This window comes from Cynoglossus semilaevis, chromosome 19 (assembly GCF_000523025.1).
Source record: "Cynoglossus semilaevis isolate Cse_v1.0 chromosome 19, Cse_v1.0, whole genome shotgun sequence".
NCBI lineage: Eukaryota > Metazoa > Chordata > Actinopteri > Pleuronectiformes > Cynoglossidae > Cynoglossus > Cynoglossus semilaevis.
The window spans coordinates 1,556,677-1,577,375 of record NC_024325.1 but is presented as its reverse complement, the minus strand read 5'-3'; the positions used below and the strand labels follow the sequence as shown (position 1 = coordinate 1,577,375).

Here is a 20,699-nt window from a genome sequence, read left to right as displayed (position 1 = left end):
CATGCAGTGGTGGACTGTGTTAACTGACAATAATTTCCCATGAGGCTCTGGGCTACTCATTACTACTGATTAGAGTAGCTAGTGTCTATGTCAGTATCTAGCTCAGCGCTGCCTCTAGTCACGTCCATGCTGAAAGATTCAACACGTAGCCTCTGATTCAGGGAGTCAGGAGAAACACAGATTATGACTTTAAATTCTTTGGCAGCTCGTCTGGAAAACCTGTCCTTAACGATAACGCGGTGAACCCTCTTTTCTGCTCACTCCTGACTTCTATTTTGGACGTTTCTGTTTAGTTAAATATAATAATACTGATTTGATCTTTACTTTCATTGCAAACTCAGAATAAACGTAGTTAAGGATCCTTTCTTTCACCTTCGTGGGAGTTAATATTCCTCTCAGTAAATTTAGTCCTTCACATTGTCTCATCGGTCAACCCTTGTCTACCTTCAATTCCCCACGTGAATGCTAATTGGTTTCATTATCTCTTTTGCTGTAGGAGCCATGGCAGTTGTCTCTCCCTGCGCGTTCAGAGGTAAGACAAATTACCGCTCCACTCTCAGCCTTTCTCAGTGTTTTCTGTTTTCCCGGCGCAGACAATAGAAGGAGGTAATGTTTAGGTGCAGGACCGCCTCGTTTTGTGAGCGCGTCCTCGCAAGGCAGACGAGTGAGTCAGTAAAAGTGTCAGACCGCAGTAACAGACGGAGTGTGCAGGATAATTAGCCTGGAGTCATCTGGAGGCAGTGCAGCTCGGCACAGGTGCCCACTGTGCACAGAAAGAGACCAGATGACCTTTTACTCAGCTTCATCCCACTGCAGTCACTTAAAACAGTGATAGATGTTTCCCCCAACACCCAGCTTCCTACCAGTTCTCCCCCTCTCTCATCTCACCATTTCTCCCTCTTCTCTGTGCAGCGCTCCAACAGCCCTCCCACCTTAATTTGTCCCTTCTTTGCTCCCTCTTTTTCTCCCGTTCTTTACAGCCTCCCACCTCTGTTCCCCCAAACAGATGAGGAGGAAGATGAAGAGTAAAGGTTGTGTCGGCGGAGAGGGGAGTTGACGGGGAGAAGAAGAGGAGGAGGAGGTGTTCCCTGCCTCGCCCTGCTCCTTCTCTCTCTCTCTCTCTCTCTCTCTTTCCTCTGCAGCTCCTCATTAGCATGCTGCGGCTGTTGCTCAGGTGACACGGCTGCTGGATTTGGTCCCGACTGCAGGAGCATCAGCAGCATGGCGGCGTGAGGGGACAGCAGGTAAGGACAATGAGAACAGAAGGAAGAAAAGTGGTGAGACAGGAAGGGGGAGTGCTGAGTGTGGGAGGGAGGATGGGGGCAGGGGGAGTAATGGACCTGACGCACGACCACATAAACACTTTTTCAAGTACTGTAATGCACAAAAAGATTCTGTTCCACATCTTCAAAAACTCACACTTCTGGTTTTGGTCCACACTGTTATCCTGCTTAGTTTGGTTTTATTACAGTTTATTTTATGTTTATTAAATGATATATTTTCTCTCTTTTTTTCAGTCTGTGAATAGTGATTTCAATAAACACGTCTGTTAAATAACCTCCGTCTATGTCGTCATTTTAAAAATGTAATTTTTTCCTGGATGTCAATGAGTGAAAAGTCCTGCAGTTTCCAGTCAAAACATTTCCATTGTTTTAACTTTTAACGGAGATTTTCATTCCCCCTGATATGTATGATATTGAATTAGTTGCCTGAGGCCAACAAAGAGAAGAGAGGGGCGTATTAGACAAATACTCATACACTCGTTCAGTGTGTTTGTGTGTCTGCGAGGCTGAGACAGAGAGAAAGAGAGAGAGAGAGAGAGAGAATAAGAAAAAGCAGAAAAAGGAAGGACGAGAATCAGTGTGTAGGTGTGTGTGTGTTGTTTGTCCAATCCTGTGTGTGTGTGTAAACTAGAGACAGACTGTGTGTGTGTGTGCTTTGGGGGAGCAGTGCAGCCAGGCTGCAGATATCATCCATCTCCCTGTCACCGGCCCCAAGGGCTGCTGGGAAAGTGGCAGACAGCTCCCCAGCTCTGACAACAGAGGCTGCATCCTAATTCTCCAACACAGAAAAAAAAACAGTTTGTTGCTCCTCCTTCGCCACTCAGTCTGGAAAACTATTAACCCTGCAATGTGGGAACAAAGTGCCCGTCTCAGCTCGGGTAGCTGCTGGCTGCGAGTGGTAACAGCTCCCATCATCCTCCAGCTGCGACTCCGAGGACCGACGCTGCATGTTGTCCTCAGATGAAACTGCGACACCTTTAAAAAGAGGGGTTTGAGGGGTTCTAATGAGGAGGTTCCAGTTCTGACTGACACACTCAGTGCATTAGTGAGGAGCGTTTTTTTACATTTTAAACAAAATCACAAAAGCTGCAGTAAGTGGATTACATGCTCTTCTGGTTAGCCGTGACTAATTGCGTTACAGAGCTGTTGTCAGACATTCTGCACAGACACTTTAGATTAGCATCAACTGTTTTAGCTTCTCTCTTTCTTCAGGCATCAGATGAGTGTCGCCGTAACGATTACCATACCGTCCATTATTTATTTATTTAGGTATTGTTCCGCACTAAACCATAAATCACGGGCCTTTCTGCCGAGTCAGAATTCAGTAGTTTCACTAAAGAAATGAGAATTTTTGCTGCAGTCTCGGGGGAAATTATGACGTCAGCGCAGTGAATTAAAGCAACTAGTCATAAGAAAATATCTGAGGTGTAAGGATAGTAAATTTCACTACATACAGGAAAATGTGTAAAATAATTGTTTGGCTATTTTGTAAATATTTCCAGACCAGGGGATCACATCTCTGCCTGGGACCATTTCCAGAGGTTTGTTGCTCCTAAACTTTAAACGTCACTGCAGATTCATACGTGCGAGGGAGATACAGCTGTATCTGAGGACTGTAGTGTCTGAGGGAGTGACCACAGACATCTGTGTCAGGGGGGTGGACAGACCAGTCAGTGCCTTGTTTCATATTTTGTATATAATTCTACAGTTGCCCTGGATGTCGGTGTGTTTCATGGCACATCAGGGAACTGTAAACTCTTGGTGTTAAAACCTAAAACACATTCTTTGTCAAAGTTAATGATCTGGCTGTTTCCTAATCGATTAACAGATACCTACACAGAACCTATTGATGATTAAGAGTCATTGGTTAGAAATCATAAGGTATACATTTCTGAAGAATTTGCCTTAACTTTACAAACAGAGCTAACATTTTAATATTTGGATTTTTTTTATTCTAAGAAGTGTCATAAAATATTAAAATTATTATAAAATTATAGAAATATTAGTCTTTACACATGAATGAATGACTGCAGAGAGTGGAGGTGATGCAGCTCAGCATCTCTGTCTGCTGTAACAGTTGTGTCCACGAAGCAGGAAAGTCATCTCTCTGAGCTTCAGAAACACAGACACACACTGTGACACTGACTGTGTTTCAGAGGCAGGATGTTCAAACAGCTGCTGTCACACTTTCCAACATCCACTCGTCTGTTATCACAGCCTCGGTGACACAGCCTGCGTCAGATCTGTGATCATCGCAGCGGAATCAAACACATTTGCACACGCACACACGTCAGGTGGGGGTGGCGAAGTCCCCCACATACTGGTGGTAACAAATTAAAGTGTGTTAATGAATGGGAAAGTATTTAGAATATTACAGGATTTTTGCATAGTTGTTTTCTGATAATATTTCAATGTAGGTTATTTAAGGTAATTTGGGAGAGAATTAGTCAACTTGAGATTATCTTCAAAGCAACTGTACAGGAAAAGGATCAAATCAATGTGATATTATGTGCAGTGATATTATTATTATTATTATTAAGTATTATTATTATTAGTAGTATTTTATTATTATAATTTATTATTATTATTATTATAATTGTTGTATTAGGAAAAACATTTTGGTCGAACACAGTTTTGGTAATTTAATATTTAATTTTAAAATGTTCTATATACCCTTATAATCAGATGTACAATTCAGATGTGACAGCAGAGTTACAAGGAGTAATTTTTGGTTTCTCAAACGCTGGTTTCACCAGAAACCGTGTTACAGCTTCTTGGAACTCGTCATCACCTCAGTCATTATCTTTAACATTAAAAGAAATAAGAATATGAGTCAGAGGATTTGTCAGCAGCTGATGACTTTTCTGTTTGTCTAGTTTGGGAAACATGAGCCCCACAGTCATGACCTCTCATCTACAGACGGCTGCGATCTGTCTGATCACCTGATCAGAGGACATTAAACATGAACTCGAGTCTTTGTCTTTGAACTTCCTCTAACACACAAGTTTGGGATTTAACCACAGTTTAAAAACTGTACACTGGAGCTCTTTGAGGCCCAACCTTTTCACAGTACAAAGGTACGGTTGATTTATAACAATGAAAGTCAACTTCATGCTTGTACATGTCAAAATCAGCTAAAAACAAAAGCCTCTGGTAAAATGAACGAGGAAAAAAACAAATGCACCTTAAACTGAAGCACTTGGTGGATCACAGTGTTGGACTGTGTAGCAGATATCTGAGCAGAATAAATAATAATTAACCTATATAAAATGTTACACCTTTAGTCCCCTTTTTGGCTAATTTAAAATATTGGGGTTGTGACCTATTAAGTAAGAACCGCTGCTTTTAAAACCATAAACCTGATTTTAAAAATGACCTTTATCAAGGGTCACAGACAATATTTGTTTGTTAAGGACAGTAATTTTTCTGAACGGACACCTAAAAGGCTGGACACTAAAAAAAAAATTAAAATTAAAATCACATTTTGGTCTAACATCATTTTTTGCAATCCAGTCACAGGCCGGATTGGATGTTCTGGTGGGCTGGATTTAGCCCGTGGGCCGCTAGTTGAGGATCACTGACCTATACAATCCAAATTAATTTTATCATTCAATATTTAATATCATGAACATATTACAGAAGATAAGTTGCTTTTTATGCAATATTTGAAACATATTTTAATATATAGAAAAAACCTGCATATTTTGAATAAAGCCAGTGAGTCCAGCCATGTACAGGCCTTAGACAGATGAATAGCTTCAACACTGCATCATTAAAATACTTGTTCAGTTTTTGGAAATCCACACGGCTGTGGTAAACAACTGACTTTCCCTCCAGTGCAATTATGGAATTTGTCCCGTTTCTAATTCCGTGTGTAAAACGTCTCATGAACAGCGGTGGTGGACGACATCACTGTGATAAACACAGTCGATGCTGTCAACCCTGCAAAAGTTCTGCTGTAAAATGCTAAATACTTTTAATGTTTCTGCTCGGTGCTGTTCTTGCTTCCTGATTCAGTTCATTCCAGTTCAAGCCTTTCCCCCCACAGACACAGTTCTAAGGCAGAAAATAAAATCCTTTCCACAAAATAGCCCTGAATGACTGAACTCCATGGTGTACATTTTCAGCAGCTCTTACTACCTCAGTATCAAATAACATCTGTGTACTGTTATAATAAACACAAAATAAATAACAAACTAGAGTCTTCAGTTACCAGGAGCAGCTCCCAGTGTGACAGCTGGCTCACATTTACCTCAACTATATTTTTAGGTTTTGCAGGTTTTCAAGAGTCAGTTATTTATTTACACAATACCATCCATTAAAACGGTGTCCTAGCGAAGTGCTACACAAAATAAAAACACTGGAGACAACGGGTGAAATAGGATTTCAGCTATCATCATTGATATGGATTAATCAGATATAACAGTATTAATAATTATATTAATATGAAATAAAAATACTGACAACATATTTAAAAAATACAATGCATCATGAGTGTGCAATTTAAAAATAGATATTAGTAAGGCACCATCCAAGATGAAACCTAATACTAACGTTTTTCAATAAAAGTTTCATGAAAATGTAAATGTTTACAGATGAAGGGAAAGTTAATTTTCTGATCCAAAAGAATGTCTATGGAGATCAACAAAACTGGATATATACATATTTTAGTTTAGACAAATTCCATGGTGCACCACCACAAGCAAGGTCACAAAATATATGTATAATGACATACAGTATATAATGATCTCCAGGTTTCAATATACTCACAACTGACTCACTCTATTTGAAACCTGGGCCTGTTTAGTTGAACACAACACTGATATACTTGCAGGAATTGAAGAAGGACATGAAAATCTTCCTCAAGGGTGCCAAGTTTTTATATAGCAATATGCTGCCACCTACTGGAAGAATATTTAATATTAAAGAATTAATATTTTATTTTCGGCATGCTCTTTGGGGAAACAGCAAGAACTTTAGTCATCAGTTCATTCTGCTAAAGATTCACATGAGACTGATTGATGCGGTAAATGTTGACATTTTGTATTTTAAATTTGTTTCCATTTGCATGTCAAATGATTTTAGTTAATGTAGTCATGAATGTTTCCATCTGATTCCAGATCCATGCAGCAGCAATTGGCAGAATTTTTTTCCACCAATTAGTCCGATATATTTTATGTATATTAGATGTTTGTTTCCAAATCAGATCATGTTCCATTTTTAATGCCTCCCTTTTTTCTCTCTTTCAAATGTTTATACATTTTACATACTATTATGAATATTTCAATGCACTGGTGACAGGAGACTCATGTTATCCTTCCTCCCAAGACCAATATGACATGATGCAATTTGTTCCAGCATTTCAAGTTTTACACAGACACACACACACACACATACACAGAGTTTACTTCTTAACAATGATGACATCCACGGCTTGCCACACACTCAGGCAAGTGTACATTTTCTCATGTACTATCACCAACACTAAGCAGTGCATTGCAGGAGTAGAGAAGCTGAACATACAGATGTCTCCGTCCCTCACAGGCTCAGTGGTGCCTGCACACAAGGCAGGAAGAACACACGCACACACACACACACACACACACACACAGTGGCTGCTGCTACTGAGGCCTATCAGACAAGCCCCGAAACATCCATCAGCACAGAAGCCGCAGATGCAACCACTGCAGCTCCAGCTTAATGATGTGAGGGAGAGAGGAGAACAGACTGGTGTCAGAATTAGCAGCTAGAACGAACAAGACATAGCTGCGGTGTTTCTGCTGAGGCTGGAAGCCCTGCAGTGTATCATGACTGAGTAGATGGTGGATGGAAATCCTGACTGACATCTCTGGACCGGTGGCTGTGATCATTAAACACACGTTTTCACTCCAGCTTCAGTGTCTTGTCCACATGATTCTAGGCTACTGCTGATAACAACAGTGAGTCAGCCCACAGCAGCATCCTCAGCTCTGGCCTTTCGGCAGGCCCACACTGTCCTGAAGGCGCCAGTGTAGGTGCTGTGGCGCCATCTTGCGTGGGAATTTCTGTTTTCAGTCCACAACATGGGGCGGACACTAACTAGGGGAGTCCCAGGCTGGTTAGTATTACTCATTCGGGTTACTCACTGGCCAGTTGTCTTTTCAGATAGATTATATTAGTTGTAACTATTTTATACAGAAATATGCATTTTAAATATAGAGAAACAACAAATAAGCGAAGCCCAGAAGGAAATTGTTTGAAATGAATGAATTCTCTTTTTCTGTTTTTTTGTATTCGTATTCTTTTTGTATTTGTTTTCTCTTCTTCTTTTCTCTAGTTTATGAAAGACTCTCTGAGCACAACGCCACCCTGTGGTCAGACAGTATACTAACTGGTTGTATCAGCATGCTAACCTAACAAACATTTGTGGAAGAGTTACTTTACTTTATGACTGCAGTGTTCTTTGGTCAACAAACAAATTGAGCTTCGCTGCTTAACTGGTGAGTAAAACAAACAAACAAACAAAATACGAAAACGAATTGAATGAACGGTTGTTATTTTCCTCTCAGCTCCGAGTGAATTTAAACTTAATCTTTGAAATGTAGCTGCTCGTATCGCTCTGTCTAAACAGTGAAGGCTACACAAACACATTTAATGTCCACATTATCAATTTAGTGTAACTCTTGGCTGCTTTCTGTCCAAACTGTCCAAACTATTTAGTCTTAATTTTGGCATAAAACCAACCAGACGAAAAGAAGGGGTGTTTTAGAATGAAGTCCCCAAGAGTCTTTTATTTCATTTGTCAAAAATATAAAAGTCATATAAGACGTTAATTACACAAACCTTTTGTGACGGCCACAGACTAATGTCAGACTTGCTGATTTATTTATTTATGGTCTGTACTGTAATTTGCATCAATAAACCTAAAGCTTTAATTTTGTTTTCATAAAATTCCAACTGTTGTAAAGTACTTTGTGATGGTTTGATTTTAGTTTGTGATATTGTATACACAACATTTATCTACTGACATCTGTTTACAGTATCTGTTTTGCATCATAAACCCAGGTCAGTCACAGTCTGCCTTGTGGAATGACCGTTAGAATCCATCACACCGTTATTTCATTGTTACTGTGAAAGTGATGAATTTCCCTGTGAGGCCGTTAAAAGCATACAGTGATGTGTCATAAATTATGAGTGCAGACCATAACAGACTTAACTGTAGACAGATAACGGATGATTCTGGATGAGCTTGGTGCCATTAGGCAGGATGCAAATGGTGTTTTTTTTTATTATATAAAATTGAATAATCAGATAATTAACTTTTTGATGATTTATATTTACATTAAGTCATCAAATTTAGGGATCTTTAAGGATCTGCTGTGTTGAATATTTCCTGTTACCCTTGTTAAAGAGAAAAAAATCCTTTATGTTTATCAGAGTTCTTGCATCAGTGAGTTTGTATAATTTTATTTACACCTATTTTGGCAACATTTTCAGCTGCTCGACAGAGAAGACTGGAACATTTCACTAATTTATTGAAAGTAATTCCAAACTAATTATAATATTCTGAATGATGTACAATAGCAAATAAAAAAAATTGAAAAGAGCATATGTCAATCAAACAGGGCATACACCCACACATTTAAATAATATTTAAAATTTAAATTATTATAATCATGTTCCAGAGGTTTTATATGTGTATATATATTTTTTTATATAAATAGGTTTATATTGCATATATATGCATATATTTATATTGCATATAGGTTATACTTTTAATTTTCCTACAATTCCCAGTTTTTCACGGGATTAGAGAAATAATATGCATGGATTACAGTTTGTGTAATGTTAGTGATGACAATGAGAAAACAAAATGATATTTCAGTTACAGCCTTAGGCTCAATATCTGTAGTTAGAAACATGTTGACTATGTATGTCAAACTATGTCACAACATGAACATGATTACAGCTTTGTCCACAAACAAAAACATGTTTATATTTTCAAAGGTACACTTAAACTTGCTGCTGCATCAACAACTAATTTGTTCCGTGATGCAAACAAGCACATCTTTCTCTGCGTGGGAGTGAGCAGCAAATTTTTAAAAACATTTCAATAATCCCGATCCCTCACTGTACGTAATGCTATGTTGGTCTTTTGAAACAATCTACTGTTCTGTTCCAATAGGTGGTTACAAGTCAGGCTGTTTGGATAAAAATAAAACCCATCTGTGTGACATTAAAGCACTGGCAGTCAGGAGTGTGTTCCTCACTGAGTACTGTCAGAACTTCTTTTGGTGTCACCTCAGTTTGCATGGCAATGCTGAAACAAGTTTCCAAAGTTTTGCGAAACGTAGCATTGTACAAATCGAATAGAATGTGCTGTCCTTGTAGAAATTACGCAGCACAGTGCTGCATGACATTTGGCAGATAAAAAACTGATGACATTATCACCATTAGGCTGCTTTGGTTACCTTTGCTGTGGCTCTTGAACGTTGATCCTGACTGTTTCCACCAGGTTGATCTTTCTGTATCATATGGAGTTTAATTGTTCTTCCTGTATGTGCGTGGGTTCTCTGTTCTCTGTGTTAATAGTAGCAACAGAGTTACTAGTTGCAGTATGTGCAAATGGTGACTATATTTCACTTACTACATCTATACTGTGAATATATCAGAAAAGACACAAAAGTAGTCATAAAGGACATGAACTCTTAAAGACAAATGAAATGCCACGTTTCCTTTCGTTATCTTTTGCTTCAGCCTGACAGGGGTTTGATTCTTTGATGATGTAGGAACTCAGAAGTATTCTTCTTTTTTTTTTTTTTTTTTTTTAGACCTCGCTTAGCATCACATGTTATAGGCAATGCCGGCTGGAATCATGAGTGCTATCAATTTACTGCACTGAACATCCAGGGAAAATGTGGCCCTCTTTAAGCAGTTTTCCAATCCTACAGAGCAAACGGGGCTTCATTTCTGTTCCGTCTGTGCTCTATACATACGTTTAAAGCAAACATCTTTTTACATTTCATCTGCGTTCCATCTGCAGTGAAGTACTGAGCGACTGTGTCCAAAGGCACTCACGTTGTGGCTGAGGAGTAGCTCCATAGGTGTCTGATTATTTTGCCCAGGGTGCATTATCTTTCTATAGGGAGCAGGACTAAAACCTTCAACTAGTCTGTATGTTAATGACAGTCTAATGACAGATGATTGTATTCTCAGAACCCTGCTTGTTCTGTAGCAGGGACACATCTCTGTTTGACTGCCATTAGCAGAAGAGAAAACCACTCTAGTCACATCAATGTTAGGATACGTATCAAATCAAATAAATATTCAGTAGTTACTTAACAACATTCAGAGACCAATAGCTTATCAACATGATCAATTATTTCCTTTGAAACCTATTGTATATGATCTGTTACATGTAGTCTGCCCTCTAGTGGATTATAGTTATATAGGGATGATGCCACACTCAGTGTGCCTCAGTGCTGTTGGCTGGTGGATGATATACAAAGAATATTTCATATAGAAAACTGTCATTTTTTTTCTTTTTAATTTTGCTATAGTATTAAAACTTTCTGTTTTACTGTTTTTACTGTTTTTTCTTTACTGTTTTTTTTGTCTATGTTCTCCACCTTATCGTATTTAAATGTTATGATAACACGAAGGCCAGAAGGCCAGATAATTAATTATGTATTGCTCAGCTGGCATGTGATGATACACAGGTTAGAAGTCAAACAATGAAAGGTGTTGCTTGTTTCAGTGAAGGTCAATGCGATGTATAGATTCCAAGAGTGTTCCAGAAGACGTGCGAGTGCCAGGAACAACCAATTGATGTTACCTTCAGTTACATTTTAGCTGGGGCAGATTGCCAGCCATATTGACACGCCTAATTACTTTAGCTGTCACCTCCTATAGAGTTATAGTGTACCTGCCCTGCAGGTGAGATGCTGAGGTGATGACACTCTACACTGTGTTGGTTCTCTGTGCAGGAATTAGAAGTGCAATGTTGCATCACTGTTTTCATTTAGACAGATTATTACTTCAAGACTGCAGGGATTTTTCATACTTTTATAACTAGTTTCCTTGACGACAGCACAGCAATGAGACTGTGGGAAATGTCTATGGAGTTTCACAGTCTCTTAGTCAAACTGGCAATCATCCTTTAACTAGCCTTTAATATTTTAAATATATGACTCTAGGGCTGTTGCTTTCAGCTATATACACTATATTTAGCAAGGTTTTTTTCTTTCTTTAATGTGATTTCTTTGATTTCTCTTTGGTATGATTTGTATAGATGTATATAGTATAGTATTATATGCTATTCATATATGTATGTGTGTGTGTATATATATATATATATATATATAGCATAATATTGCATATTGTGTAGTAGTGACCATAGTTACCATATACTATCATATTGACCTTAAAGCTATATGCATTTAATCAATCATTTGCACAATACATAATGTATTCATAAATGTATGTTCAGTTTATATGAGTAAATATAGATTTAATCTATGTAGTTCACTTTATCTTGGGCAAAAACGTGTGAGCACCTCTGCCCTTCATGTTACTGCCACAAGCTGAGAGCTTCAGCTAAACCAAGGTGAAGGCCCAGAGGCTCAGACAAGAGTCTAGAGCTCAAGGACCATTCAAAAATGTCATTGTGAAGTGCTCTGTTTAAAGCCATGAAATGTTACTTCAAGCTGCAACACCAAAGATCCAGTCAGCAACTGAAGATTGGGACAGAGCTATTATTATGATTGTTGTTGTTTTAGTGCCTGGTTCTGTCAGCTGCTGTTGTTGATTAAGATTCAGAGCTTTGAAGACAGAGTTAAAAGAAAAAGATTGTGATGCTCTGACCCAGTGGCACCTAGCAGTTAGCAGCCCCATAGGCTGGCCCTGCTGCAGCTTTAGTGCACTGTCAGGGATGGGTCGTACACCACATTCAGAAGTGATGTTTAAATCCCTCTCTGTAATCCAGTCACATGGAGACTCTGTCTGAACTGTCCTCAAAACGTCAGTTTGATGAAACAGGAACTCCTCGTGTGCAGATGGTTTGGGCCCCTTACAAAACATTTAAATAATGCCTTAAGTATGCTTGACATACATATGGCAATTAATAAGCAAGGTAATTAAAATGTATATTATTTTTTAACAATATGAAACCCATATATCACAAGTTAAGTTTCCCTAAATATTTATCTAAGTTTTTTTTCTATTCACCTTTTCCACACATTGTTTTTATTCAATATAAAAACTACAATTTTAATGCTTTACTTATTTGCTGTATTATTAAATAAAAATACTCATTCATTTGCATTTATTGTTTAATAATATTCTACAACAAAAAGTCTTGTTTTTGCCAGAGGCAGGAATGTAACACTTGAAATTAAAGTGATGTCAGAAAGTAAGAGAAAAAAGTAGAGAAACACAAAAGAGCGTGTTTATAGGAATGTGAATGTATACAGGTGTAGAGGAAGAGGAGGCAGTCGATGCATCATGGGAAGTCCCCTGGGCCTGCCTGAACCCGGGGACCTTCTTTCGCCCTGAGGGGACTTTCCATGATGCATGAGATCCACAGGTCTCAGGGGACGTGAGCCAGCTCTTCCTATAAGTGCTATCAAAGAGAAACCTTTAGGTATAATCTGAACTCTAAGTAGTTTTTGAACTCATCCTGGAAAGTTTTTTTTTTCCATCAGGAGAGGAACCTGTTCGCTGAATCCTCTGTTTTTATTCTCACTTAAAGTTTAGGAACTTGCAGAAGGCTGCACTTGGTGCTCATGGTTTTAATGGAATATCACGGCCCTGCTGATAGAAAAGGATTAGGAAATAAATGGAAGGTGGTTCAGGTTGAAAGATGTTAAATTCTTAGTCTTTTTGTAAAATTCCACACGGGATAAATTGGGTTTTTCATCAAATGTTGCAACGTTTTGAAAAGTCTCAGTAAAGCTAAAAACAAAACCAAATTTTACTGAATATTTTAGACTTTTACAGTATGTCTAAAACTTCAAGTACTACTGAAATAACTACTGAATTCCTGTCATTTGTGTTTTGACAAGAATCTATTTTACATTAGCATTTTTGCAATTGCCACCAGGTGCAATCAAAACAAGCATAGGAAAAGCTTTACTACAACGAACACTTGTTGTTACTCCATGAGATGAAAAAGTCTCTCTCAAAAATCTTTATCTGTTTTTAAAGGTTTTAAAAACTATATACTTTGATACAATATGGAATGACTTGATGCCACATTTTAATCTCACAGTACTGTTGCCAAGAATAAAACCATGTGAATACTTTTTTTTTTCAAATTTTCTGGCTAATTTCGCTACTAATCCACAGTCAAGTTTGAACGCACGATTTGCAAATGTTTTTTATTTGTTTTTTTTATGATTGCAGTGTAGTGAACCCACAGTGATTGGTGTGCCTGCCTTGCAAGCAGAGAGTCCTGGATTCAATTCCCAGATGAACCACCTTATCCCTAATGGCGCCACCTGTGAGTTGCAACTGTGTACAAAATGTTTTATTTTCACATCAAGGAAAATATTTATTTGTATATAATTAGCGTATTAAATGTCACCTTTAGTACTACTCAGCTGTCTAATTAAATATTGCAGTATATTGGGTTTAGGTCTTATTATAAGCTTGTTGGCTCCCAGACTATATAGTAAGACTCACTTTTTTTAAGCCTCCTTTTCAACCGTATTGACATTTGTGGTCTTGACTTTCACCATAAGTGCAGGGCCTATTATGTGAAGCATAATAGATTTCTGTCTGAGAAAGAAGTAGTCCTCTGCAGTATTATCTGCTAATTACATCATTCTTTATTTCTTTATTTCGTTTTTTAAAATTTTAACTCAATAGTAGAAAGCCTGTAAACAATTGTATAAATCTGTCATCTCATTCCGCGTTAGAGCATGCAAGTTCAGGTCTGATGTCTAAACAGAGATAGAATAGATGGGATTCAGTGCAGTGTTAACAGCTGAATCCTGCTTCCCTGATTATTCAATCAGAGTCATTTTACCGTAATCCTGTCAGTCAGCCCCCACTGAACACCCGTGTTGTCTGTCCAGCACACAGTACAGTCAGTACACACTGTCTGCCTGTCCAATCTGACAGGATGAGCTTTAACCACAAAAATTATGTGATACCATTAACGTCAAATTAGGGAATTACTACTATAGTAATGTTTATCTCCCTTACACCTCACTGTACTTACTGATAATACCATTGAGTTAGCGATAGACAGACAGACAGACAGACAGACAGATAGATAGAACAAATCATGAAAATGACACTCTTTGCTCACAGAAAGCAGGGATAGAAATAACTTGACACTTTGTGCTTTACTTTGCAAGAGACCATTATAAAACCATTATTATATTTAAATTGAGCAAATACAGAATGAAAGACAAAGGTCCTGATATTGACTGCTGAGTCTTGTAGGCTTTTACCTCCTGTACCTTAGGGTATTTGTTGCTGCGATGATACCTTTGAATGGAATGTGAATTTGTTTAGGTGTTAGGTATTCTCCTGCATTTATTAAAAATGAATCACTTTATGAATTAAATGTAAATATGAGGTGTTCCCACATCACACTGCCTTCTGGGAGGACAGTAAATTAGCTGTGTGATCCCTGATCCATGATCTGTTGTTCTGACCAGTGCACTGCAGCCCTGCTTTTAAAAGAGATTTGTTTGGTGAATAGATGAAAGTGATACAGATAAAAGCAGTAGAGTGAACAAAAAGAGCTAATTTGTATTAGGTATATTTAAATATATATTCTTGGAGCTGAACTAGAGTCAGGTAATGATGTTTTAATTTTTTTATTCATTTCTCCGTTCAGCCTCTCTCATCCTCCAAATGATGCTGTCAGTTAAGATACAAAATGTCAGCTCATGCCAAAACAACAATAATAATAATGCCAAATGCCATGATTTTATGGGCATAAATATATATATATTTATATATTTCTCTAAATATATATATATATATATATATATATATATATATATGCATATGTCTATGTGTACGTGTATGTATATATTTCGTTGTATCTCTGGAAGCAGTTCTTCCTCAGTGTGTGCAACTTGAACCACCAGATGGCACTCTACTCCAGCCAAGATTAGGGGAAAACTGATCAGGGAGAACAGTGTTCAGCTGGGTCTGAGTCAGAACCACGTCAACGTTATCTAACATCTCACATGGTCTATGATGATCCAATTTTCTGGGTTTGAACTGGGATAAACTGGGATACATTCCTGTTATCCTTGTAAAACCACTGAAGTTTCATGTTTTTATTCTCAGTATATGCACACTATATAGAAATATTCCAAAGGAGGATTGTACCCCATCTACTTAGAACAATTTGATTTGAATGTGCTAAATTAAATCAATACAAAACCAATTGTGTTAACCAAATGTAGTTAGCTGCAACTTCAAGGATTTGATCCACTGAGATCAGCAGAAGTATCAACCAGTAAAATGAAAACTCTCAAATTAAATCAAAAGAGAAGCCCCAGTGTCGAACATTTTTATTAGTTTAATTTTATTAACACGGTTGTCTGCCAGAAACCTACTGTATATGAAGTAAAGTCAATTTGTAAAGTTTCACAAAAGACCCCCGTTTAACAAAAATAAGTCCACCCAGTATTTGAGCTCATATTTGTGCAGACAGGCACTTCACTGGATAATCCCAACATAGCAGTCATACAAATCTTCTCTCTGAGTATTTGTCATAGATGACCTGCTGAGGGGCAAGTCCCCCATCTCTGCTGCTTTCATGCCCACTGTGAATGTTCATGTTTTTCTCCTGTGATCTTTGCTCTGTCTCCATGAGAGAGAGCACATATGAGTTAAAACAGCTGTTGTGGTCCACTTTGGTCGGCCTGTGTGTGTCTGCTCCCCGTCGAGCGCTCAGTGAAGAGCTGAGACCTGTGACCTTCTGAGCTCATCATCTAGGAAGGTATTCCTGTGGAAGTCCACTAAAGTTTCTGTCCAGCAGTGCCTGGTCAACAGTGTGGATGAAGGAATCTATCATCTGTTTCATGTCAGGGGTGAAGGGGTCAAAGGACGGTCTCTGAGCCCCTGAACGTTTAAAGTGCCCATGCTGGTTGGTCTGGGCACAGAGCAGTCTTTCTTCAGTCATGGTGATGTTTAGAAAAGCTGTGATGACACGGAGCTGATGGACGAGAGATTTCTGCAGCTCTTCATAGTGAACTACCAGCAAGTTGCGGCCAAACTTCAACCAGCTCAGAGCATGGGATGTCCACCAGGGGGCGTAGCTGGAAACAAATTCTGGCCAGTCTAGTTTAAAAGAGTAGAGAAACAAATGTTGGAGTCAGGATTGATTGAGGATGGATTTGTGGATAAAGGACATTTGGTTCAACTATAGGTGATGATTTTCCTTAGATTTATCACAAACAATCGCAGCAGTGCATACAAAAAATGACAGTGGTATTTATTTTTTAGAAGTAAAACACTGTTTCTTTTTTTTATTGCTATGTGGTGGGAAACATTGTGTATTTAGAAAGACAGAACGTGAAGTGGTTGTCTTTTTTTACATTTCATATATAAAATAGTCAGTTTATTATGGTAGTAGTAGTAGTAGTGGTTGCCATGATACATGGAAACTTTTTCTTGTACATCTGTCCAATAGACACTGACTACAGTGAGAGAAAGACTCCAGTCTTCTATTCTTGTATGCCATTACCTTTGCTTTGCCACTGTGTATCTGTGGCGTGTCCCAAATGTCCGGCACATTTGCGGTTAAACTCAGCCATCAGGGAGCGGTAAGGGTTTCGAATCAGCAGGATGGCAGCGTCGAACATCTCGATCTCTTTCTGACCACTCTCGTGGGTCTTCACGCAGATGCTGCGGACGCCCTTCCAATAATCCTTCTCACCTTTGAAGCCTGACACCAATGAATAAATGAATAGATTATCATCAGCAGTGCAGGAACTCTCTCAGACGCTTGGTTGCAGTGAATCATCGTGCCGAGCACATAGAAGAGTAAACATTGATTAAAGACGGATGATTACAAATTAAGCAAAACCTTAAAAGCAGTTTAAGACAACAATTAAATATAAATCAGAACAAGCTCATAATAACTAAAATGTATAGTTCAAATTTCAGCCTGTAGTGTACAAAAGCTTTATCATTGCTTCTTCTTCATTGCTTCTGTGGTATAAAAACCATAAAGTGCTGAAATGGACCAGAGATTCTGCCATTAGTTCTACAAGTGTCCAAGTAAACGAGGGTAGTTTTGATTGAAAATGTAACGTCATCGACCTCCACCGTTTGTGCTGCCCATTGATTTTCCAGGTCTTCTTCAATAGAGCATGATAACAATTACAGAAAATTACAGTTCCATTAAGAGAAGCACCAATCACTTAGTGTATTTTACACACAGCATCCACTCACATGCCTCCACTGTGTTTTATTTTATGAATTATTCGCTTTAATGCTTCCTGCACCTGAAAGCTCTCTGCAGACGTAGTTTGCAACCAGACGGTTGGATAAATTACTGCTGAAGCATGTGGAGCGTTTTCACATCAGCTGAGGCTTGCACGTATAATTTATTTATACTTAGACACTGAATGTGAGTTCCTATAATTACATAAATGATTATTAATGAAAAAAACAAGTTTAATATAGAGAAAAGAGCATTTTACTGGTGTCTTTTTGTTTACAAACAATCTTTTTCTACAGTTGGCAAGCGTAAGAAGGATCTTTTTTTTTTGGGCTTAGTGAGCTTAGCAAGTTTACCTTAGAGAAAAAGCATAACACATTTATGGTTCCACCTTCACATTAAAATAAATGTAGAGGAAACATTGGATTTGTGTAAAATAAAGGAGTGAAGTTTTCTGGTGGGTCAGGTGGTGTGACTCCCAGAACCACTAGAGGCCCACCTCTGTTGTACAGTGTGCCATCGAAGTAGAAGCTGCCAGTGTAGTATCCGCTCACGAGCTCGATGAGGTGTCGCACCCAGGTGTTTCCTGCACCAGGAAAACTGGAAAGAGCCACCAGGGAGCTGGATCTCTGGGGCAGGAACATCCTCTCCTTGCACCTGGAATCTAGAGTGAGAGAGGTTGTTCTAGTTGGTGTCAGTTATAGGTCTACGCATGATCGGAATAATGTGCGGACAAAGGTAATACAGAACAAAAGAAAAGGATCAGGGGATAAGACTGGGGGATACAGGGTCTGATCCAAGGCTGAGATGAACCTTCTGTTTGAGGCGGTTTGATCCTCAGTCATGCACTAACTGCTCTTTCCTTCAGAAAGTCACTGTGTTCACAGACAGTGAACGGAAAGCGTTGAATTTAATGGCATTTTAGCACCAGACTATGTCCTTAAGTGTGTGTGATGCTTTAAAATTAATGACAAAGCAGAACAGAATGTGAATAAACCAACTAAAAAATCTGATACGTCACCGTTAGGAACCAAACCCTACCGTCAGTCGAGGGATTACCCGTTGTGAAATAAACGCACAACTCAACACTAAATCTGTGTACCTGCAGATATCTTACCAAGCACAGGTGTGTGATACACCTGGTAGTGGTCATGGTCAGCAGGTGCTGTGTGTGTGGAGTTACTGGTGTGGTTCAGAGCAGCATCAAGATTGAACACCGGTGACATCGGTGTGCAGAAACAGTGTTGTTTTCTGAAGCCAGCCAGAGGAAGCTCCTGCAAAAAACAAATATCCTTTATTCCACCTCATCTCTAAATTCAGTTCTGCCCACAACTGATGGTTTTATTCACTTAAGTTTAAATGGTCTACATCTGTTTTTGCAGTCTTTTTCCACTAACTAAAGGTCAAGATATTCAATGTCAAATCACATGGACAAATACTGCATAGAAGGTGAAGACGCAAAGGCACAGACAGACACACACACACAAAAAGACAAAAAAGCACACCAACAAATGCCACAGTGAGAATTAATTACACCACTAACACCACCATAGGAGCTGCAGTTTCTCCTCCAATTTATTTCTCTTTTCGAGAGAGACACAGCTGCTACGGTTAGATCTAAGAGCAGGATACAGACTACTTCTAATTAGAGACACATTAAACCTTAAATATTCAGCAAATTTCAAGGAGCTCTCAACGCCAGCGTGGCGTCTCCTGGGAGTGGAGCACCACTGGTACATTAGTGGGAGCCACAGCGTGTGCAATAAATTGATGATTTACTCTGCAGTTAGAGGAGGGCTTCAAACCTTATCAGTGCAGGTCTCTATGCAGGACTGAGCTGTTGCATTGGGTTGAAAGGTGAAGACGGGGAAGGAGTCGACGGTGGTTCTGGGCAACTTGAAGCAGCCGCAGTAGTGAACATTTCTGACTGGAGAGAGAGAAATGACATGAGGACAGAATAAATTTGGGTTGCTCAGTACTAGAGTCTGTGTGTAATTGTCCATGAACTACACAAAGTTTTGATTACAAAGTATTTTACTGAAATAAGAATGGCCTGATTTTAGTAAAAAAAAAAAGTTCAAATTGAAATCTTTAATTTATAAACTGTGTGGTTGTTTACTTATTTTATGTTGTTACATGTCATTTAAACTGTCTTTGGTCATGATGTGTAGTGTTACAAGGTTAGATGACCCCTATAGGTTAAGTTCTTGGAACCAAATAGACAAATTTTTATTCCTTGTTTGGAATAAAAACATGACTTAAAGTCCCTAATACAATTTAAACAGCGTAGTAATAAAAGCATAACAAAATTGTACTTTTATACAATGCATTGGGCAGGTTTATTATAAATAAACTGAAAATATAACACATAAAATATATATAGGCATTGGTGTTTGCTTAAGAGTACAAAATACTTTGAATATCATAAGCTAATGTTAGCTCAAAAACTACAAATATATAGCAAAAAAAAAATGTTACAGCTCAAAGCAGCCATAACAGGTAATAGCAACGTTTCTAGTTGCTAATCTCTGTCAGCTCACGTCCATCAAATCATGAATACTAATACTGTATATGAAATAAAGTCCTGTAATAGATCTGACCTTGGCATGACTAGAAAGGGATGCATATGAAAACACTGTCACGTGAAACATGTTCACTGTTGATCACTGTTGCCAGGCGGGCATGATGAAATCACAGCAGCAAAACTGAAATGAATAATTTGTCCTCATTGAATGTAAAGTCTAAACAGTGCACATTGAAATGGCATGTGTTTACTTATGAATTAGACCATACTTTCATATAAAATACACATTATGTTAACAAATATAGAACCCCCATCACTTTGTCTGTGTAAAGTGAACAGACGAGCCTTTGTGTTTCCTCTGACAGATATTCTGCATTGAAAAATATTTCAACAAACATCATAAATCAAGCTGAAGGCTACACTAAGCACGGCTTTATGCAAAAACAAGCCTCTTAAATCCGTCAAAAAGACACCAGCCATTTTAAAATGTTTTCAAATA

The 20,699-nt window shown here is 38.4% G+C and overlaps 1 protein-coding gene and 1 long non-coding RNA gene across 2 annotated transcripts in view; one reads left to right on the top strand and one right to left on the bottom strand.

The window, feature by feature from the left end:
• The first annotated feature begins 7,358 nt into the window (after positions 1–7,358).
• Positions 7,359–20,699, top strand: part of LOC103394789 (uncharacterized) — a 14,046-nt gene continuing 705 nt past the window's right edge. Inside the window, exons 1-2 of the long non-coding RNA XR_523198.3 lie at positions 7,359–7,762; positions 13,665–13,761. This is a non-coding gene — a long non-coding RNA (uncharacterized LOC103394789). The remainder of the gene's footprint in view (positions 7,763–13,664; positions 13,762–20,699) is intronic.
• wscd1b (WSC domain containing 1b) overlaps positions 15,783–20,699 on the bottom strand; it is a 14,996-nt gene continuing 10,079 nt past the window's right edge. The window contains exons 5-9 of the mRNA XM_008332223.3: positions 19,482–19,603; positions 18,794–18,950; positions 18,176–18,340; positions 16,978–17,178; positions 15,783–16,571 (exon numbers count right to left, since the gene is read on the bottom strand). Of these exons, the coding sequence (XP_008330445.1) occupies positions 16,219–16,571; positions 16,978–17,178; positions 18,176–18,340; positions 18,794–18,950; positions 19,482–19,603 (998 nt within the window). The 3' untranslated portion in view covers positions 15,783–16,218. The remainder of the gene's footprint in view (positions 16,572–16,977; positions 17,179–18,175; positions 18,341–18,793; positions 18,951–19,481; positions 19,604–20,699) is intronic.